The sequence below is a fragment of the Galeopterus variegatus genome, unplaced genomic scaffold, assembly GCF_000696425.1.
Source record: "Galeopterus variegatus unplaced genomic scaffold, G_variegatus-3.0.2 Scaffold979, whole genome shotgun sequence".
Lineage (NCBI taxonomy): Eukaryota > Metazoa > Chordata > Mammalia > Dermoptera > Cynocephalidae > Galeopterus > Galeopterus variegatus.
The window spans coordinates 346,946-370,901 of NW_007727090.1; the positions used below are offsets into that span (position 1 = coordinate 346,946).

General features: G+C 40.3%; 1 protein-coding gene across 2 annotated transcripts in view; it reads right to left on the reverse strand.

The window, feature by feature from the left end:
• The window catches only part of DNAJC6 (DnaJ (Hsp40) homolog, subfamily C, member 6), a 146,637-nt gene that overhangs the window by 117,224 nt on the left and 5,457 nt on the right, over positions 1–23,956 (reverse strand). Inside the window, exon 1 of one of the 2 annotated variants that reach the window (XM_008573977.1) lies at positions 21,206–21,444. The exons of the other annotated variant lie outside the window; for it this stretch is intronic. Within the exon in view, the coding sequence (XP_008572199.1) occupies positions 21,206–21,227 (22 nt within the window). The 5' untranslated portion in view covers positions 21,228–21,444. Of the gene's footprint in view, positions 1–21,205; positions 21,445–23,956 lie in introns of those variants that run through there. 2 annotated transcript variants of the gene reach the window in all.

Here is a 23,956-nt window from a genome sequence, read left to right on the forward strand (position 1 = left end):
CGCTCACAGCACTCACTGGCTGAGCGCGGTGCAGCAGGTCTCAAAAAGGACAAAAAAAAAAAAACAACAACAACTTCACCCTCAGTCTAAAGTATTTAATGTAAGTGCTTCACATTCCAGGACCAGTTACTTCCCCCTAGAGATTCAACCCTCACCACTTCATCTTTCCCCAGTTTCTCTCTAATCCAGATTTACAGCTTTGTGATTCCCTGCCTGACCAATTATTGCCTTCCCTTCAGATACCTGCATAGATAGCACTTCCCCCAGGAACATGTCAAAGTTCTCAAAATCAGGTAGATATAATTCCATGAGGTCCCATGGAACAAAAAAATGTTCTAAGATAGCATTTACAACATGTTACGCTGAAATTGCCTATTTACATGTACCGCTTGCCACACCAGACTATAAGCTCCATGGTGGCAGGGCCATGTTTGGTACCTAACTTCATGCCTGACACAGTCCAGACACCTGGTAAAGACCTGTTAAATGAATGAATGACTTCTGCCACTGGGAAGAGCCCATGAAGGACTTATGAGAAAGTGCTCTGCATACTGTTTAGCACCCAATGAAGGTTTATTGCATTTATTACTGATTAAGGCCACAGATCTACATATAGGGGACTGGTTTTCTGACCAGTCCAGGTCGGAGCTCTCAGCATTCCATCACACCGCTTAATATGAATTCAGCTAATAAAGTTGTCACTGTTATTTTCCATTTCTACTGGATTAAAGAAAACAACTTGGACTTGTAGCCCTTTGAAATCATTTTAGTTTGAAATTTATGACTGTTTTTGACCTGAGTAGGAGATTTATACACTCCAGGCCATTTTTCTGAAAGACTTATGGATCATCATTTTTGAAGAATATTTCCTTGGGGCCAGATACTGGTTATAAATAACAGAAGATGACTCTTTCATCTTTGCCTCTGAAATCACTATGCCCATGTGGCAAAGACTATAAGAAACCATGTGTTGGTGAAAAATAAGAAGTTTTCAAAAGGTAGAAGATTGCAAATTACAAAAACAAAATGCCCAAGGGGTGGTAAGTATGTTTTAAGCTCACTAATACAAAGATAATGATGGCAGTGCTTTTCTATCACCTTTAAACTCTCACTGCCACACTGGGGAGCACAGTGGCACTGGTTTTCAACTCCAGAAGGATATACTGAGTGATACCATGGGGCCAGTTCCTTTATCCTCATTACCATCATAAGTTTCAATGGGAAGCAACCTAGTAGGAGGGAAAAAACAGCAAAGAGCTAATCCAGTAAAACTGAAGTCCACACAAACCCAATTTGCTAGAACTCACTCAGTATAGTGGTTAACAACATGGGCTTTGGAGAAAGACAGACATTGACTTCAAGCCTGGATGTTCGAACTTGCGCAAAATATGTAACTTCTTTGAGCCTTAGTTTCCTCATTGCTAAACTGGGGTATTACCCCATTGATTGGCTGTACATGTTAGGTTAGCTAGGGTAGGTATAATTTACATTCATTCTTTTATCAGCCAATAGCAGCACTCCATTTTGCTGGGAAGTTCTCCTCCTTTGTGGCTGGAATTAGAGCTGCCATAGCCCAGGGTGGGTCCCTGAAACCAAGCTAAGACAAACATGGCCTTTTCATGGGACTTTTCAACTTAAAACCAGAAAGATTAAGTCTGAGTCCTTCTTAGTGCAAGGATGACACACAGGAATTGTAGGTGTCACGCTTTGTGATAAGTGGAGAAAAGTGATCTGAGAGAACAATGTTGTCAGAGAAGGAAAAGTAAATTTGAGAGAAGAGAGGGAGATAGGAAGACAGCATTTACATTCTAGGAATTCAGGAGGCCCAGATGCACCCCCTACCCTTTCCACAGTTACAAGATCCCCTGAAGACAGCATTTACATTCTAGGAATTCAGGAGGCCCAGATGCACCCCCTACCCTTTCCACAAGAAGAAGAAGATCCCCCCTTTTCAATTCAGTTAATTCACATTGCATCTCTGTCACTTGTAACCAAACAAATCCTACCTAAAACGGTACTTAGCACAATGCCTGCATCACTGTAGCTCAGTGCTCTGAAGTTGTTATTACTTATTCACATAATTGGATTATCACTCCCACCCCTGCTTCCCTGTTACACATAAGGAGTAAAAATAAAGATGCCCAAATAAAACCTTACATTAGAAATTTAGTAAAATTTATAAGCTTCATGCTATCTTAGAATGCCTATCCATTCAACTAAACCTTCTACACTTTTTCTGGCTATAATGAACATTCATGGTCTACTCTATGGTCTACAGAGAACTTCCACAAAGCATAGCATTGTACAATAGAAATATAATGCGAGCCATAAATATGAGCCATATCTGTAATTTTTTAATTTCTAGTGGCCACATTAAAAAATAAATAAAAAGAAACAAGTGGATTAATTTCAATAATATATTTTATTTAACTCAATCAGTACAATATATAGCCATTTCAACATGTAATCCATATTTTATACTTTTTTCATATAAAGTGTTCAAAATTTATTGTGTATTTTACATTTATAGTACATCTCAATTTGGACTAGCCACATTTCAAATAAATGCTCAACCGCTTATAGCTAGTGGCTACTATATTACACAACATGGATGTAAAATGTTCAAGTCAATCTTCATAACAACTCCAAGAAGATGAAAGCTTTTGTAATTATGGATAAGAAAATTGAAACTAAAAGAAATTAAGTAATTTTTTCACTATCAACAGCTAATCAGTACAAAGCCCAGGCTCAAACCTTGGCCTCCATATTTTAGGCTCTGAATCTCACTACGCTGTCTGTACAATAAGAACTGATGTTCAGCATGATCCTGAAATACAGTCAGATCAATCAAATAAATAAATAATGACATGGCTTTGCCTATAAAATGATAAAGTTAGACAGGTGGTCTATAGGTACAAGGAATGTATTTTCTGACTGATCATTCAGGTCAGAGTCTGCCAATGGGAACAGTCCCTAAATATCCACACCTCTCTACACCTATTGATTCCTGAACGCAATTAATGGCTTACTGTCATAAACAGATATGTTCCTGCCACCACACCTTCTTCTCTAACAAGCTATTACTCTTGTTCATGGAATCAAAGTCCAAATCTTTTCAAATAAAATTCCTTGCTGAAATAGTCCACAGTGGCCTTCATCATAACTTTTAACATGTGAACTAGTCCAGCAAAATGGTTTCTTTAAGCAACAGGGAGAAATAGAGAGCACATACTCTCATGTATGGCCAGTGCTACAACCCTCCACACTTTACGAAAGACTTCCCTCTCCTAAGCAGTTAAGAGTCCACAGGTCATACTTCAAGAGAAAAATGGGCATTGCTGATATAACTTAGCTATTATCCTTTTCTCTGGACTTTTTTAGAAAATTTATTCATTGCTTTTTCTTTGCAGCAACAAATGAGTTACTTGTCTTGGTGCAAATTAAGCCTGCAAATTAACAAGAAACTTGCTTTTTAGTTAAGGTAACTGCGGTAAAGTACTTAGCGTAGCGCCTGGAACATAGCAATTTATGTCGGTTTCCTTTGCAACAAAGGATAGATGTTTTCAAGAAAAATGTAATGCCTGAAAAAATACCTATGATGTAATGTCAAGGGACATTAACTAAACATAAATTTGATTCTAAAATATGAATCGTATTCTTTAAAAAATTTTTAAAAGTCTGCCTCTATATGTGCATAGACAAAACAATGGAAGGAAATACACCAACATTTTAACAATGATTATCTCTTTAAAGTAGTATTAGGAATGACTTAACAGATGTTTCTTTTCAATATGTTCTGGAAGACTGTCTGCAAAAAATGGGCGCCATCATTCTCCCCCACTCCCACCCCCCACCCCCATCTGCTGCCTTCCACACCACTCAGCAATATTACCTCACATTTCCTCTCACCAAGAGGTAGAGGACACTTCTTCACTACTTGAATCTGAGCTGGTCTTCTGTCTTGCTTTGAATAATAGAGGTTGTTATGAATGGAATGTGTGTGTCCCCCCAAGATTCCTGTGTTGAAGCCCTAACCCTCAATGGGATGGTATTTGGAGATGGGGCCTTTGGGAGTTAATCAGGTTCAGATGTGGTCATGAGGTTTGAGGCCCCCAAGATGAGATTAGTGTCCTCACAAGAAGAAAGACCAGAGCTCGCTCATTCTCTCTCTCTCAATCTTTCTCTCTCTCTGCCATGTGAGAACACATGTGAGTGAAAAGGTGGCCTTCTGCAAACCAGGAAGAGGGCCTTGACCAGGAACCGAATCTACCAGCATGTCGATCTTGATCTTCCCAGCCTCCAGAACTGTGAGAAATAAATATCTGTTGTTTAAGCTACCCAGTCTATAATATTTTGTTACAGCAGCCCGAGCTCACTAAAACAGAGAAATGCTATCGTGCCAGTTTGGAGCCTAGGCCCAAGAGCCTTGTGGACTTCTGCTTGCTCTCTTGGCAACTCTTCTCCTTCCCCAGGAGAGTAAGCCCAGGCTGGTCTGCTGTAGGATCGGAGACCACATGGAGGAGTTAGCCCAGTCATCCCAGCTGACGTCCCAGACATGGGAGTGAGCCCCTCTGACAATAGCCAAGCTTGGCCCAGATCTGAACTACCCAGCTGAGCCCACCTAAATTACCGCCAGCAGAAGTGTGAGCTGAATAAATGTATGGTGCCTTAAGCCACTAAGTTTGGCGGTGGTTTCTTATATAGCAAAATCTAATAGATACACATGTGTTTGCAGAGTTTCTACAAGGAGAAACATAACATTCATTTAAAAACAAAACAAAACTAAAAACATCTTTGTAAAGAAGGAAGGAAGGAGGGAGGCAAGGGAGGGAGTGAAGGAGGGAAGGGAGGGAGGGAAGAAAGCAGGAAGGAAAGAAGAAAAACATAAACGTAGATCTGGCTTCAAATCCTGGCTCCGTCATCCAGTAGCTGTGTTAGTCAAGTTATCCAAAACATATTAAACTTTTCTAATATTACCTACCTCATAGAACTGCTTTTTAAATTAAAGGTGATAATGTTCACAGCACCCCATGGAGTATCTGATACTTGATGGGTACTCAGCACATCTCAGATCCCTTCCTCACCTCCTTCCTCACACGCACAGCAATGCCTCCGTTTTTATGGCTCAGCTTTATCCCATTCAAGCATGCAATGCTATAGTTCACTTTTTATTCTTAATTCACTTTCAACTCCTTTCTCAGGTAGAATAAGCCAAGTGACTCAAAATCTGTTTAACTATGTCCTTATGTACTAGGATAGCGGAACGCCAGGCAGAGTTTAAGGCTGAGGTACTGCACTGAAAATAGAGAGCTAAAACAAATGTTTATGCTCTGAATGCTAAGACTCCCAGTGTTCTCCCAGGCCTTCATGAGATGTACTGGCATCCTCTGAAAAGAAATTAAATGGCAGAGAAAATGGAGGCAGCTAAATGGGAAAGCGATTTTTCCTCACCCAATCTCTTGAAGCTTAATAAAATGGACCTATTCCCCCCAAAATAAAAAGATGAATGAAAGGAAATATACTGTAATCAGGAATAAATAACCACTACTCAAGAGCCACTGAGGAAAGACCTTTAAAGGAGGTAGGGAAGTGAACCCAAAATGACCTATAACAGCATCTCACTACCCTACTGGTCCATGAACGTGTAAGTATCAATTCTAAGTATCTTGTATATAAGCTCTTCATCCACTCGATGTTTTAACATTGTGCTACCTCATTTGTCTGCATTTTTTGAATGGGTTTTTAATTTCTTCTAAAATAGTTTTCCAATAAATTTATCACCATAAATATCTCATTTTAAGTACATTAGTATATCTGGCAGAGTAATACACATGGTACTTCCAATCTACCCCATACCTTCATTCACCTTTTCTTTCATTCATTCATTCATTTATTCACTCACTCATTGAATTAGGCATTTTCATATGGCCCAGGAATAATTAAAAGATGATAACTTTCAAAATGTAATTTTCAGGTGGATATTAACTCTTGCAATGTGACAGTTTCTACTTTTATCTAGAGAAGCAAAAAAGCATAGAGAACATAGGCTGTGGAGTCAAAGAAACCTATGTTGGTAGCTCCACCACCTAATAGCTGTCTGACTTTGAGCAGGTTATTTCACAATTAGGATCCTCAATGTCTTCATCAATAAAACGAGCATATTAATACCTACCTCTCAGGATTAGTTTTAGGTTTAAATGAGATAATATATGCTAAGCCCTTCGCATAATGCTAGCACATAGTAAAAGGAAAGTAAGCAGCAACTTTCTTGTTTCTTAAATGTATTAACAATCTATTTTGTATATCTAAGATTTTAAATTATATGTATCACCTCACTAAAGTTAAATCAAAACTAACACATTCCTCCCATTATTTGTTGTGTTTTCCTGCATTTATTAAACAAGAGAAGAGAAACTACCCGGGGGCTTTTCAATCCTAAGAAGTGATCTGTAGGTGATGAGAAAACAAAAACAAAAAAAGATGATCACTCTTCTACATAACTTAGAATTCTGCTATTCAAATGGCTAATGCTGAATACTAATTAGAAAAACAAAAATTAGGTTCTGGTTGTATGAGAGATGAATACAAACACAGTAAGAATCAGGTTAATTCCGTGTGTTTTACTGATCTGGGGAAGAGGGATAGATTAAATTATTCCCTAATTGTATCCTGGGTGTCGACTTCATGATAGGAACAGTGCTGGGCCCTGAATTAGAAAAATCCCTACCCCCTGCCAAAAAACCCTAAAATACAGCACATTATAAGGTAGAAGTGGGGGAAGAACTGTAGGAGTTCAGAGAAGAGACAAATGGTTCAGAACACCAGGGGAAAGCAAGGATTATTTCCTAGTCACCCTATATCACCATGACTCAGAATAGCGTTTGGCATTGGGTACAATAGATATTGTTAGGAATGAACATCAGTTCAGGCTATGACTCGGAAAAAGCTGCAGGACATATATTCTTTGAAAAGGGACTTCAATAAGAGTAAATTTTAACTGAATTGGAGAGGGGCACTTCTAAGGCAGGGGCAATAACATGAGGCCAAATCACTGAATCCAGAAAGAACATGGAGCCTCCAGGCAATTGTACGCCAGGTATTTCAGTGGCCACATAAATCACATACATAGATGTTCATCCTTTCCTAGGCTGGGAAAGCAGATGGTGGCCATACTGGGGATACTCTTGCCTCCAAGCAAATAAAGGAGAGCAACTGATGCTGTTTATGAGGGGAAGTTAGGGCATCAGACTGTGTAAAAATGAAACTGATAAGACTGAAAAGCAGGAACCAATCAGACTACATAACCAAAGCAGCCTGGTAATTACAACTACTATTATCAATTTAAAGGAGCTGGGCAGAAAGGTAAGAACCAGATGGAAAGCAACGAAATTGAAGCCAGTGACTCCAGAACAAAACAGTTTGGTTCCCCAAAGTCAGGGAAAGACACTATTGAGGGTAAAGTGAGAAGAGGAGGAGCCCAGAGATTCTGAAGCTGTAGTTTCTGAATTTTCTTGTGCATTGGAGTCCCCTAAGGAGCTTGCCAAAAACAGAGACTCTCAGGCTCTGCAGACCTCAAGTGATTCTGATTCAACAGGACTGAGTACTAAAGAAGAGGTGAGGATGTTCTGTTAAGGAGACTCTGAGGAAAAAAAGAAGGGGAGACTGAAAAGAGACCCCTTTGATAAATCCCTACCCTGGGGGTAGGAGGCTCCCTGGGAGCATAAGCGTCAATGAGCACTTGGCTTTCACAAGAAGCAGAAGGGCAGAGATGGGGAAGGAAGATGCTGGGGGACTTTGATATGAAGAAAGACGCAAGGAACTTCAGGCTGGAGAGTCTCCTTCTTGTTGAGAGGCAGTGAGGTCATCTCTGAGAGAAGAGGCCTTGAAGAGGGTTGGACACATCTGGAGCAGGACCTATCAAAAATGGGAGGGAGTCACTCAGGAAAAGAAAAGGAGCTGTGATATTACAGGCCTGGTAGGAGTGGACATGTATCACTACACACCCCTCATCATGGCTAGAATGAAAAATAGTGATGATACCAAATGCTGGCAAGGATATGGAGAAACTGGACCGCTCATACAATACTGGTAGGAATATAAAACGGTACAGCCACTCTGGAAAACAGCTTGGCACTTCCTTCCAAAGTTAAAAATGGACTTAACATATGATCCAGAAGTTGCACTCTTGGGCATTTATCCCAGAAAAATGAAGACTTATTTTCACATGGGAATTTGTACACAGATGTTCACAGCAGCTCTGTTCCTAATAGCCAAGAATTGGAAACCACCCAAATGGCTTTCAACAGATGAAGAGTCGAACAAACTGTCATACATCCGTACCATGGAATACTACTCAGCAGTAAAAAGGAATGAACTGTTGGCACACACAACAACTTGGATGAATCTCGAGGAAATTAAGCTGGATGAAAAAGCCAGTCTCCAAAGAATGCATACTTCACAATTTCAATTATGGACCAATCGTAAGTATAGAGATGAAAAACAGATTAAATTGTCAGGAGTTAGAGATTGGGGGGAAGGAGTAACACAACGGAGTCTGTGATGATGGCTCAGTTGAGTGTCTTGATGATGGTGGTGGTTATTCGAGATTACACACATGATAAAACTGCATAGAGCTATACGCACACGAACATAAATGAGTGCATGTATAACTAGTGAGATCTGAATAAGCTCTATGGATTGTACAAGTGTAAATTTCTTGGCTTTGTTATTGTACTACAATGGTATAAGATGTGAATATTCAGGGAGGCTAGAGAAAAGATGCATAGGACTTCAGCATACATGTCTTTATAAACTCTGACAAATATACAATTATTTCAAAATAAAAAGTTTTTTTCAAGTGAACAATGCAACAAACCAAACGACCGTCATTTAACAAGTAGTCGTTAAGTGGCTCGTGTATGCCAGGTTCCATACCAAACACTGGAGAGATAACTGTGACAAGACATAGTCTCTGACCTCGAGGAGTTTATAATTTGGGTGGGGAATCTGCCATTATTCTTGAGTAATAGCTCATTCCCTACAAACTTAGACTTCCTTGGGAATACTAGGAGACACCTAGGAGGAAGGGATTATGCCACCACAGCCCACCAAATAAACTCCATCCCCATTATGTACACCTCACGTCTGTTGTTTTTACTCATCCATAACTATCTATCCCTCCTTCTTCTGGTGGCATATTAATAGCATGATTTTTCCACTGAGGGCCTTTCCTAACACCCACCACCACCAGCAGCTACCCTTACCTAACAGAAGTTTGACCCCAATTCCCTCCCCGAGATCCAATCAGCACATTAGTCTCCTGGCTTTAACGGGGAGGGGCAGAGATTAAAAAGGTTTTATACGCACTACATAGAGCTTTTTATTTAAAACCTGAACTACTCAAATTATTTTTCCATTTCAATGAACAACTACAGATAAAGCATTCTACTGCTATGGGACTTCTTCTCACAGTCTGACCAACTTTTTTCCAAACTTCAAAAAAAATATTTCCGGGCCGAGCCCGTGGCGCACTCGGGAGAGTGCGGCGCTGGGAGTGCAGCGGTGCTCCCGCCGCGGGTTCGGATCCTATATAGGGATGGCCGTGCGCTCACTGGCTGAGCGCAGTGCGGCCGGTCTCAAAAAGGACCAAAAAAAAAAAAAAATATTTCCTAGAGTGCTTAAATAAAAAGGAATGAAGTACTTATACATGCTACTGCATGAATAAACCTTGAAAATATTATGCAAAGTGAAAGCAGCCACATGCAAAGACCACATACTATTTGATTCCATTTATATAAAATGTCCAGAATAGGCAAATCCATAAAGATAGAGTAGATTAGTGGTTGTCAGATGCTGGGGAGAGGAGCAAGAGGGGAGTGACAATTAATGGGTTCCATGAAAGTGTTATGGAATTAGATAGTAGTGATGACTGCACAACCTTATGCATATACTAAAATTCAGTTAACTGAATTATACACTTGAAAAGGGTGAATTTTATGGTATATGAGTTCTATCTGAATTTTCTTTTCCTTCTGTCTCCTCCTAGCTATCCCTGGGACTTCTCTTTATTTATTTATTTAGAATTTTTTTTTATTGGTTATGACTAGTCATGAGATACAAAGCTGACTGTCACCCCTTGTGCCCATGATGTCAGGGCCAGATTCATACTGGCAGCATACCCATTACCACATACTCTCCCCCTTGAGGGGAGGAGGAAAGGAGGGACACAACAAATGCTTGTGGATTGATTTTCTTTTTTTAAATTAATTTTTTATTATGAATATTCATGAGATACAAAGCTGATTATCACCCCTTGTGCCCGTGATGTGAGGGCCAGATTCATACTGGCAGCATACCCATTACCACAAATTGCATTTGTACCTTGTGTCCCCACCCAATTATCCCCAACCTCCCTCTCCCTCCCGTTTTCCCCCTAACTCCACTTTGTAGCCCAAGGAATGTTCTCTCCCTCTGCAAGTCCAACACAGTACTGTGGTCTGTCTTTCCTTCCTTCTTTCTCTCTTAACTCCCACATATGAGTGAGTACATGAGGTATTTATCCCTCTGTGCTTTGCTTATTTCACTCAACATAACCTTCTCCAGGCTCACCCATGTTGTTGCAAATGGGAGTATTTCATTCTTTTCTATGGCAGAGTAGTATTCCATGGTGTATATATACCACAGTTTCCTTATCCAATCATCCACTGATGGACATCTAGGTTGGTTCCATGTCTTGGCTATTGTAAACAGAGCTGCGATAAACATGAGAGTGCAGGTATCCCTTTGACATGATGATTTCCATTTCTCTGGGTATATACCCACAAGTGGGATTGCTGGATCCTATGGAACATCTATCTGTAGTTGTTTGAGGAACCTCCATACCATTTTCCATAGCAGTTGTACTAATTTACAATCCCACCACCAGTGTAGGAGTGCTCCCTCCTCTTCACACCCTCACCAGCATTTGTTATTCACCATCTTGATTATAGCCAGTCTAACTAGGGTGAGGTGAATTTTAAAAAGGAAAAAAATACATTGGAATTTCATTAGAAAATTTTAAACTTAATTTTTTTTAGCCCTGTAATTCTTTACTGAGAAGAAATTTTTTTTTTTTTTTTTTTTTTTTTTGTCTTTTGTCTTTTTCCGTGTCCGGCAACGGATCGCAACCCTCAGTGTCGCCCCCGTACCGGACCGGGGACCGGCAACGGGATCGCAAGCCTCGGTGCTGCTCCCACGCCTCGCTCAGCCAGTGAGCGGGAACCGGTCCGTATGTGGGATCCGAACCCTCGGACGGGAGCGCCGCCGCGCTCCCCAAGCAGCGCACTATTCAGTGCGCCACCGGGCCGGCCAGAAATCTTACCCAATATGAAAAAACATCTCCACTGAACTCTAACATTCAGAAATGCCCAGTTTGAAAATCTCTATTATAAAACCTACTTCTCTTATTTTTACAAGTGGTAAAAATTAGACTAGATTGTAAAATAACTGACCAAGGTATCAGTAACTGGACTGAAAGTAGGAAAATTTCAAGCCGCCTAACTTCTGGGCCAATGAATATTTCTTTCTACCTGGCTGCCTCATTTCTTTAAAAATCTAAAATAACCCTCCAATCCACAGAAACAAGCTAGGAAGGTTGTCAAGAAAGGAAGGAAGGAAGGAAGGTTAATATGTATCTTATCTACTACATCATTTATTTACCCAGGAATTTGAATTATCCTCCTAATTCATAAACATATTATCTTATTAAGAGTAGAGTTTGAATGAATAAAGTATCATTTTCTTTTAATAACTGAAGGCCCAGTTATTATTATGAAATATTATGAATGTAGCATTATTTTACAAACACTAAAAATGTGGAAAGTTTGAGCAGTCATGTTAAGTGGAAAAAGAAAATATGACCTCAACTAAGTAATATATGGATATATAAAGATATGCACAGAAAGGGGATACACTCAGATTTTAACAGCAATTATCTCTAACGGATAGGATAATAGATGGTTTTAAAGGTTTTCTCTGTGCTTTTCTGTATATTCATGATTTTCTTTTGGGAGCATATTCTCATTTTTAATTATGTTATACTGAGTACCTACTATGTGTCAAATACTATTCTAGGTGCTTTTTATATATTATTTCCAATCTCACGACAAACCTATGAGTTACATATCACTATTTCCATTTTGAAAATGAGGAAACTAAGGCACAGAGAAGTTAAGGAACTTGTATACCTTGTTAAGTTTAAGAGGAAAGATCCAAACACAGCTTTCTTTTATCTTCCTTGTCTTCCTCCTTTCTTCTCATCTTTCTGAAACCAGGGAACAGGCCCCCGATTTCCCCTAGCTGTTCCCCTGACCCCTATCAGAACAGGTCTCAGCTGGGGGAAGGGAAAAATAGCAAAAGAAAAAATTTTTGACCAACCAGGATGGGCTGATTCCTTGGAATAGCAATAAAGTACAATAACAATAAGATAAGAGTAAAGTTAATTAAACATACATGTTTCCTGAGGCAAAAACTGGATTTAAATGTCAAGATGTTTGTTCCTTAAGGCTGGCTGGTTAGCACAGTTGGTTATAGTGCGGTATTATAACACCAAGGCCAACTGTTCAGTTCTCCTTATGGGCTAGCCACCAAAAAAAAAAGGTTTGTTCCTTAAATGAATGCCTTATGGCTTATGATAACATCTGTAACACCAATCTTGAGTTGTCTTTGCAGAACACCTGCTGCTACAAACCTACTTTGAATTTTGTACACCCCCAGACTCAAAGGAGCCAAGGAGGACCTAAGCCAGGATGCCAGAAATAATTACACTGACCAACCAGATAACCACACGATTGCTGAGACCCCTACCCAAATTCCTGCCCTATAAATATCTGTGATTTTAAATACTCAAGGAGTCCAAGGTCTTAAAGTTCCTTCAGCATGAGGAACTCTTTAGCCATTTTGGCGCTGCAGACAATGAACCCCCTCTTGGATTGGTAACATTTCCTTTTTTTTTTCTTTCTTTCTCCCTCCATCTTACAACATGTATTAAGGGCCTATGACATGCCCAGATTTCATCTGGTAATTAAAAGTATGGGAAGTGACATGAAAGGGAAAACACAGGATGCTCTGGAAGCATGTTATATGGCATGGGATGTGGAAGGGACCTGGATTCAGAGAAAGCTTTCCAAAGGAAGCTACTACTGGAAAGGAGAGTAGAATTAGCCAGGCAAACAGGAGGGTAAATATATCCCAGGCAGAAGGAATGGCATGCTTTAAACTCAAAACCTAGCCTTTGAGGAAGAAAAATGAATCCAGGATGATGTACTACCAGTTCCAAGCTGTATATGTGTGTGTCTGTGTGGGTGCATGTGCATGTACGTGTGTGTGTATGTATATGTATTTATGCATATTTTAATATTTTGATTTTAACATTAAATATTAGTATTGACATATCAATATTTACTGTTAACATATCGATATTTGTTTATTCAAATATTTAATAAATACACTTTAATATTTAAATTATGGATTCCCAAATCAAATCAGAAATACTCTCACTATACCCTCATTAGGCCAAATCTCACAGGGGAAGCAAGGAAGAGAGACCGTTCCCACTGTTTCTTTCTCCTGACCCTCACCCTCATCCTAATTAAGGCAAGTTCCCTACCCTGCAGCCACCTCTCTTGAGAGCCCTCTCCTTTAACACTGGTTCCCAGATTTTCCCATTTATCTCACAGAAGCAGGAGTCACAGCTGGGTTCAATCTCTGCATACCACCACCACACCACACCCCAGTTGAAAAAAATATTCTAAATTTAAGCCATACAGCACCAAACTAAAAATGGCTTAGAAAGAGGAACAAATGTACCTTGTGCTGGGTTCTTGTTAGATTTCACAGGCACGAATTTCCCTTTCTTCTAAGCATATGTGGTCAAATGATTCTTAGGTGATAAAACAAACTTCTCCAAATTCACCTGAGATAAAAGTGTTTTTAAATGGGTAAGGAACAGAATGAAGCAGGGCAGAAAAAGAGTAGGGAGTGAAGCGCTGACTCATGCAAGATGCATTTGGGGTTCTGAGAATGTCATCCAGCTCCAATGTTAGAGTATGCTGGATTTACTTTCTGATCAACAAGTTAAGAATATAAGATAGAACTAGAAGTCAGTGCCAGTCCCAATTATGAGACATTCCCCCAATCCCCTGGTAATTTCCCTTTTCCAAGCTTCAGTTTGCTCATACATAAAATGACAAAGCTGAACTTGACCAGTGGTTCTCAAGCTCTTTTTGTCGTTGGCACTATTTTTTTGTATTTAATATTTTTAAAGTTAGTGCATTTTTTATTTTTATTGAAGTGTAACAGACATACTGAAAAGTGAACAAATCATGTGTTCAGCTCAATGAATTTTCACAAACTGAATGTATCCTAAAAAACCAGCAGCCAGATCAAGTAACAGAACATTACCAACATCCCAAAGCCCCCTTCTATAGCACATTTTTGAATACTAGCATTGGAGTGGGGGAACACAGCTGAAAAGTTTGATATTAATAGAAAATTTGGGGAAACACAAATAACAATTTCACAATTTCCACAACTGCACCAATTACTTTGTCACCCTTCAGCTCTATGTCACACATAAGTAGAGCTATTTACTCTCTGACCAATTTCTAAAACTATCATGACATGTATTTGAGAAGGAAGGAAAGCCAAGTAATATGTGCTCAAAAAAAATGACCTGCATGAGTAAATGAACTGAACTTGCATTTGAGAGGCTGAGCATAGGCAGTGACTTGAAGCACATGGGTACAGCCAGCACTACACATAACCCTACATCCTAGGAAGGATGCTGAAAAATACCTACTCAGCTATGGTAAAAGATTTGCACCAAGTTTTCTAAAACTTTTTGTAATCCAATCATTCAAATTATTCTGTAAATTTTACAATCGTATTGAACGGAGGTGAGAATTGACAATTTCAAATAATAGAATCATAAAAGTATTAAACATTTGGATAGAGGACAAGACTTAGGAAAATGAAAAAGTCCTCTAGCATACACATTCAGTTCTGGAAAAAAGCAACACAAATTTGTAAGCATTTCAAAGAAAATATGAGAAAAGATATTGAAAAGCTTTTAATAAAGAAGAAAGAATAACTAGAAATCAACTGCACATCTCCTTTATAATTTATATAAGATGTTTAAAATGTCACTGATATCTCAGTTTTCTATTTTTCGCCTGCTGCTTTTATTTTTTAACACTGTCCACATTTTAAAAAAATAAACAATAACAAAAAAATATGTGTGTGCTGGTTCAATTTAGCACATTAGCAATAGAAGGTAACTTTCTTAACCCAATAAAGAGTCTATACAAATCCTATATTAAATATCGCACTTAATGGCGAAAAATTGGTAGCTTTTCCCCTGAGATCAAGAACAAGATAAGAATATTCACCATCAGCACTTCTATTCAACACTGTAAGAGAGAGCCTAGCCAGAACAATAAGACAAGGTGAATCAAGTATAAGGATTGGAAAGGAAGAAATAAAACGGTCATTATTCACAGTAAACCAACTGTCTACATAGTAAGCCCCCCAAAATCTAAAAACTATTAAACTTAATAAGTGAATTTAGCAAGAACACTGAAATAAGGTCAAAATATAAAATTCCATTATATTTCTATATCCCAAGAATAAAGTACAAGAAAATGAAATTTTAAAGTGCCAGTTACAGTAACATAGGAAAAAAAAATCAATGACCAGTGAAATAACTTTTTACAAGATTTATAACCCTGATCTCACAGTTTATATTCCAGCCATTTAAAAAGGGTAATTTATTCTCAGCTCAATCCCATTGTTATAGACTGTTCTTATCCTTTTTAAAGGAGCTAGAAATACAAAATTGAATAAATGATCTCCAGAAGTCTTAATGTTGGCTCAAATTCTTTTAAAACATTAAGGGGGTCAAAATCAGGTCATTTTGTAAACTCTGAGTAATAAAATATATATATATATAGAAATAAAAAGTATTTCTATTTCCCTGTTTAGTATTTCAAGATGAAATTCAAAGATAAAATAACATATGTAACAAAAAACTAAATACATATGTTTCAACTGTAATGTAAAGAAGTGAAATAAGTTATTTAAAATAAAATGTATTTCAACATGCAACAGCTTAGGCAGGACTGTATTAGAAGACACAAAGTAATCGGATACTTGCACCGGTATGTAGATGAATGAAATAGATGTTTTGTACTGATGTCTGAAACACAACTGGTGTTGCTTTGGGTAAGTGATTTTCTGAACAAAATTAAGAATAATCTTCCTTAGATTTACACAGCATTTTTAATCCTGGAAATTTCACTGTGTATGTAAAACCAATTTATGTTCTAGACTCAGAAAAGTAGAGAGCAAAACATTTAAAAGTTACACAGGACACTGGCTAATTTGTCATTGAACAGAACAGTCCAGAACATTGTTAGGACATCTAGCATTTCTGATTTCTGCCCATGAATGCTGGTAGAGCCTCTCAATCATGTGACAAACAAAAAACACACTTGCAAACGTCCAATGTGTCCCCCAGGAGGCAGAACCATTCCTATTGAGAACAACTGGCATGGCCAAATCTCTAATCCCAGCTTCACTGCATGCTAGCCCTTGAAACCCTGAGAAATACTCAGTCATTTACAGATCATCCCAGCTAAAATATCATTTCACCAACTCACCCAACCACAAGCAGCAATGACAGAAATCCTTGAAAATTTTTGAATTTTCTTTAAAACTATCAAATTAGTCATGAGAGTCATGAAAAATCACATTTTTGGATTTTCTTAGATTTATTTTATTTTAAATTACAAATGGGATGGACGCCATACTGTTTTTTAATATTTCGGGCCTAATATTTAGGACCCTTTTCAAACTCCCAATCAGATTTTATAATAACTTCCAGTAAAAAATTCTTTCATGGGGCCGGCCCAGTGGCGCACTGCTACAGTGCGCCGCTTGGGAGTGTGGCGGCGCTCCCGCCGAGGGTTTGGATCCCACATACAGACCGGTTCCCGCTCACTGGCTGAGCGAGGCGCGGGAGCAGCACCGAGGGTTGCGATCCCGTTGCCGGTCCCGGTCCGGTACGGGGGCGACACTGAGGGTTGCGATCCGTTGCCGGACACGGAAAAAGACAAAAAAAAAAAAAATCTCTTTTCCAAATAAACACAACCTAGAAAATTAGCCAAAGCCATCATTTTCTAAGGTTCATATTTCCCCTTTTATAATTGGTAAATTAATTCTAATGATAAATGATGTTGACAATTTTATTAAAACTGTAATTTTACAATGCTACTTCTTTTCAAGCCCTTGCTACCACGTGAATGGTTTTGGAGGTAAAAAGACCTGGGTTTGAATCCTGGCTCTGCAACTTATTAGCTATGTGTCCCTGTACAAACTTCCTAATCCATTTCTTTACATGTAAAATACTACCTATCTTGCAGTGTTGTGACAATATGTAAAGCACCTCACAGAGAGCTTTCCGCACACTGCTGCTCATTCAGTAGGAGCTATGGTTGTTATTAGTATAATTAGCTGTCATGTTTGCCAATATCTACTTATTAACTCATTCAACAATTTTCTTCTTAGTTGCCTCATACATAATTTTTTTTTCCTGGCTTGCAAAGCATGTTGAGATATGCTGTGTTAATATTATACAATGTCTTTTGTATTTAAGAACTTCACTGGACTGTCTTAAGATGTACTATAAAGAGGGAAAAGAAAAAAAGGCAGTTATTAAACCACAATTCAACATTTACTGAACATCAGTCATGTGACGGTAGCTTACAAAAATTCAGTTTCTGCCTACCAACATCCTCATGATTTATTTGCCCCACCAACCACCTTAAATTTTACTTGGTTCTTTCCCTTTTTCAGTCTTTACAAAGAGAGTTGACTTCTGAAGAATTCATAACATTTTAATAGTTTTTCTATGGTCCTTTTCAGCACAAACTCTCTAATTTTTAGTCAATTTATATTTCACATTCAGGTTGCCAACTAGTACTTGGGTGCCCACAAATAGTTCTCATGGTCTGGTTGCCATGGTCACACTTTCTCAACACATGCACACACCACCTCACGTCAGCTGATCTCTGTCAACACATTCCCATCTCCTAACCCTGAAGATATTCTTTAATCTCAAAGAATTTGGTTTGGAAGAGGCTTGGGGGACCTTAGAAATTTAATAATTCAAAACCTGTTTACGGCCGGCCCGGTGGCGCACTGCTACAGTGCGCTGCTTGGGAGCACGGCGGCGCTCCCACCGAGGGTTCGGATCCCACATACAGACCGGTTCCTGCTCACTGGCTGAGCGAGGTGTGGGCGCAACACCAAGGGTTGCGATCCCGTTGCCGGACACGAAAAAAAGACAAAAAGAAAAAAAAAAAAAACCTGTTTGAGGTCTTAGGCCTCTTTGAAAATCTGAATTAAACTACTGACCTCTCTCTATATTATACATATATATATATATATATATTCATACAAAACTGCATTTCACAGACTCCTTGAAAACCAATTTAATAAGCTATGATTTATTTCCATGTTCCTCAAACGTTTTTAACTGGTACTCACAGTTAAAAAATGAAAAAAACAGATCTGATGCCAGAATACAGCCTACACCCACATACATAAACAAAAATACTTAAAACAGAAGTTTCAGGAAACAATAGTTACCCTTACCATGTGCAATGGTCTCTGACATTTTCTATTGTATTTCATCTATCTAAAATGTGGCTTTAGACTCACTAAATTGCTTTCTCACCACCCACAATCTTAAAGATAGTAATCTAGTCTAACATCTCTCCATTTTAGAGATAAAGAAACTGAGACCCAAAGAAATAAAGGGTCTTGTCCTAGGTCACTAATATGTTACGACTGAACAAGCCAGAACCTAACTATCCTAACTCCCAACCCAAGGCTCTTTCCAATACAAAATGAAACCTAAATTCTAAATACCAAGTCCCCTCAAAAACGGCTGGGGATTTGAAGCTTAAAACATGTTGATATACTGAGAAATAGGGAATGTTTCAATACCAAACAATGGTGAATAATAACCTCCATCCGAACCTCCAACTCATGCAGTTTTAATTTTTTCTAAATCATGTCCATGGCCTAGCATGACTTGGCATATAAGCAAATTTTTTCTTTCCAGAAACTCCAGCCACTGAAAACACAGGAAAAGCGAGCATTGTTCGTAGAGTTAATTCTAAACACTTTTGATTACACACACACACACACACAGTACTTGTCCATAAGAGGCTGGCTTAAAAACAAGAGTAAATAGGTCCTCTTTCCATTTACCAAGCCCATGCATAGCTGTTTTCTTCCCTACTAAGCCTGCTGAATTAAAATTTAAACATCAAAACCACATAGATCGATACGTGGATGTGAATGATTCGGAGCCTGAGATGTTAGTACTACCAACGCCAGCTACTCTGGCCCCTTTTAAAGCCTCAGTTTAGAAAGTGAGATTGCTTAAGATCCTTCATTACAAACAGTTTAGGAGATTAAAACACCAGTCTCCTCACTGGCAACAAGTTGTGCGTGTGTGAATTACATACATATGTATTAACTGCCCATCACAAGATGGGAATCGTACACTACGCCAGAGAGAGTGGCAGACTCCGGGGTACTGGAGAAGGCCAAGCCCGGCGGCCCTGCACACAGGAAGGCTTGGGCCTGTGTTGCTTCCCGAATCACCCAGACGACTTAACTCCGGCGCAGGGAGGGTGGCTGGGCGCGCGGGCGGCCGAGGAGCAGCGCGTCACCTGTTCGGGGCGCAGCGTCCAGCTGCACCTGCGCGCCCAAGCCCCCGAACCCAAGGGCAAAGCGCCGGGGCCTCCTTGAAGCGCAGCGCGCCGGGAGGACAGGGTGGGGTGCAAACTGCTGCGCAGCAAGGGCACTGAAAGTTGGGCCTGTGTTGCTTCCCGAATCACCCAGACGACTTAACTCCGGCGCAGGGAGGGTGGCTGGGCGCGCGGGCGGCCGAGGAGCAGCGCGTCACCTGTTCGGGGCGCAGCGTCCAGCTGCACCTGCGCGCCCAAGCCCCCGAACCCAAGGGCAAAGCGCCGGGGCCTCCTTGAAGCGCAGCGCGCCGGGAGGACAGGGTGGGGTGCAAACTGCTGCGCAGCAAGGGCACTGAAAGCCCGAGGGGAGAAAGTGGTAGTGGCGAACCCCGAAATCAGCGCTGCGGAAGCAGGCGCAGGGCTCCGCGGCGCGGAGATGGGGTCCTCCGAGCTCTCCCCAACGCCCGGCGGCCGCCCAAGCGCTTTCCCCCGGGCGCGCGGCCCCTCCGCGCCTTCCTCGGGCACGCGGACCAGGAGCACGACCAACGCTGCAGGAAGGCAGGGCTCCCTCCTGGAAACGGGATCCGAGGACACGTGCAGCCTCCTGAGACCTAGGGGTCTATCGCTCCTCCCCTAACTGCGGCAGAAAATTTAAGGAGCCTCGGAATTTAAAACCCCAGAATCCTTGTTGTTGACCTTAAAATTCGGTTGGCTCATTTTCAGTGAACCCCTTCCTTTTCTGAGTTTTCGTTTTTACATCCGTTTCTCTCCTCCTCCATCCCTCCAGCAGAATTAGAGGGTGGGGGGTTAGGAGGGGGGGCGCGGTAATGTATCAGAGATGGAGGGGGTGGAGGCTGGGGGAAGGCGGGCGGCAGTTTGCAGCCGAATCTCTGCAAGATAAACAGTTCTGAAGGTCAGTGACGGCTCCCCATTGGGCCTTCCTGAAAAGATTAATGTTCATTAAGAGATTCTCCGTTAACGTTTGTCTTGAGAACCCAAACTGTTTAAGTCTCAAGTATTTCAGTTATTCCAATCCAATAATATACTGAAACCTACATTTTAATTATTAACTATTGTGAACACCTCGAAAATAAAATTATCAAAATTCTGGGGGCCAAACAAATAAGGAAATCTGTGAAATGGGAATACGTTACTCAGTCAAGATTAAATGAAGAATGCAAAAATATAGTTATGTTTAGTACTACAAAAATGGAAAATTGAATGACACAATATTTGGAAACCAGAAGCCAGTTATTTTTAAAGTCATCATATTTCTTATATAACTAGAATTTTAAAAGAACATATGCACAGTATTTTCAAATCAGTCATGAATACAAACTAAACATGTCCGTGGAGTGACATCTCATGCCTAGCATCTTTTTGCCTCCCCTCTGCAGTCGGCCCCTTACCTTTATTTTCAGAATCTTTCATTCTCTGCTTCCTCGCTCTGCTGCAAACGAGCAGGAAAGTCCGGCTGATTCTGCAACCCTGACTTTTGATTTGTCATTCACAGACGGCAGTCTCAGGGGCAAAGTCCCTCAACGGAGGAGCACACGGGCTATGATAATTGCATGCAAGTCGCTGTGCGGAGTTATAATTTTGCTTATGCTGGAGCGGAAAGGATGGGGATGAAGGCAGACGTAAACACAAGTTCCAAAACATGGCATGGAACTGGATCAGGAGCCTAGGGTTGCCTTTCCTTCCTTCAGGTTAGGGAACCAACTATTTAGTGTCTCCTTCTCTCTGGAGAGATTTGGTTCAGGTTGAAAGGGGAATGTCTGTGCCATGCTCCAGGATTATTTTCAAATGGTAATCTCAATTTTGGAGGGAGACTGAGAGCCCTGTGCTTCGTTTCCTCTTACCTATTCATTCATTCCTTCAGCAAACATTTCTTTTAACTCTCTGCGGACCAGGTTCTATGCTATGTGCAGGAGATACAACAACGTACAGAACCAGCCCCCAGTCCTCAAGCTGCCCACTTGGGTTCAATAACCTGTGTCTGCTGCAAGGACACAGGTTATTGAACCCATTTCACACGTAAATTGAATACCCAAGGAAACTTTAGTGATTGTTTGTAAACCACTGAGTAGCTGAACCAGGAATAGGTATGAGAAAGCCAGACCTTGAGAACCCCCTGTTGGAGAGCAAGGACGACTCAAGCACATTTTTCAGTCATTTAATTCAAGCTTACTTTGAATCATTACATAGCTTGGATTCGTTAATTCATTCCTTCAGATCATTCATTCAACAAATGTTTATTTGTGAACTGTTTCACCTGTTAGGGTTTCAGAAGTACAGAAAACAGTCCCTGCTCTCGTGGCTATTATATTCTGGTGGGAGGATTCAGACAGGCAGTAAATAAACAAATATAAACACATAATAAATGGCAATAAATGCTGAGGGAAAAAATGAAGCCCAGTAATGAGGCTACAGAGGTGCCATTTTAGATAGAGGTGGCAAGAAGAGGTGACATTTAACTTATTTTATGAAAAATGAATAAGGGTTGTCACAGTCTCTTCCAAACATCTTCACTCTGAAATTGTTTTTTCGGTTCTGAACTCGCATAGCCCCCTGTTCTATGTGCACTCACTGATGGGTAGTGTTTATTCCACATTATACAGATTGGTAAACTGATATCCAGAAAGATTAATTGACCCAATCCAGGACCTAACTAAGTTGGGAAAAAACAACAAAAAGAAATACATCTATCCATTGCTCTCATCCCAAGAAATTTCTGGGTTAAATACAATACTGACATGGAAAATTTGCTAGACTAGGAGTTGAGATAAGAGAGTTGAAGACCTACCACTTCCATTTATTAACTGAGTGATGTAGGACAGATGACTTAAACTCTTTGGCACCAGTCTCTCCACCTGTAAAGTGGAGCTAATTATACCTGCCCTGTGTATGTACCGGGCTGTTTGAAAGATCAAAAGGTAGGGCCGAGCCCGTGGCGCACTCGGGAGAGTGCGGCGCTGGGAGCGCAGCAGCGCTCCCGCCGCAGGTTCAGATCCTATATAGGGATGACCCCTGCACTCACAGCGCTCACTGGCTGAGCGCAGTGCGGCCAGTATCAAAAAGGACAAAAAAAAAAAAAAGAAAGATCAAAAGGTAGAACGGATGCAGTACTTTGTAAACTAAGCACTATATAAATGTAAGGTATAATTACCAACTGCTAGGACGCACATAAGAGGACTAATTGCCAGTGTTCACCTGCTCATTACTGTAGCCCAAAAGTCAAATATGGCTATAGAGTGAAAGCCTGCATAGCCACTAGAGGTCCTGGAGTTGATATCTAGCTGCCATAATTTGAAGACTACCTGAAAGTTTTGGGAAACTTTAAGTATTTGTTTTTGGTTCCCATTTTTCTTTGGCAGTGGATAATACCTTTCTGCTCTTCTGTCACAAGTTAAGACCAATGAGGAAAATCTACCTTCATTACACCAAATGAACCACTGGCCCATAAACCACGTCAAAGAAATGGGAATTTCTATCCCCAAGGACCAAGTCCAGGACAGCCAAATGTGCCCAGTAGGAGCACTTTTGGAGACTGAGAGGGTAAGGAGGTAGGTGGTAAGAAGCCACCATTCATTTACTCTTTCATTCAATGACATCCATTGTGCCAGGCACTGCTCTGACACAATGCTGAACAAAATACTCTCTGTCCTCAGGAGCTTGTGGTCTCAGGTCAAGAGGTTTCCACAGGCATGCTGGTTTACCAAATTAGGCAAAGGAATGCCAAGGACTGGGTTTGAGTAGTGGGGCAAGGGCTCTAAAACTGAAGAAGCTGGTTCAATCATGGGCTCTGCCATTTACTGTTCCCTAGAGTAAGCTGGGACGAGTTCTTGCACCTCTCCTGATTTGTAAGATGAAGGTGATAGTGGTACCTACCTCCTAGGGTTGGGTGAGGCTTAAACGAGTTAATACATGTAAAGTGCATGGTACAAAGCCTGACACATAAAATAAAGGCTCCATAAATGCTGCAAAATTAATATTATTACCTTGTGACCTGGATGAAGTTTATACCTCTGAGCCTCAGTTTCCTCATAAAATATGAAAAATAATAACTAGTTTGTAGATTTATTGTGAGAATTACATATCAGGAAGAATAAAAATCCCTTAAGGCATAAAGGAGCAGCTAACCACTGGCCAGCCTCACT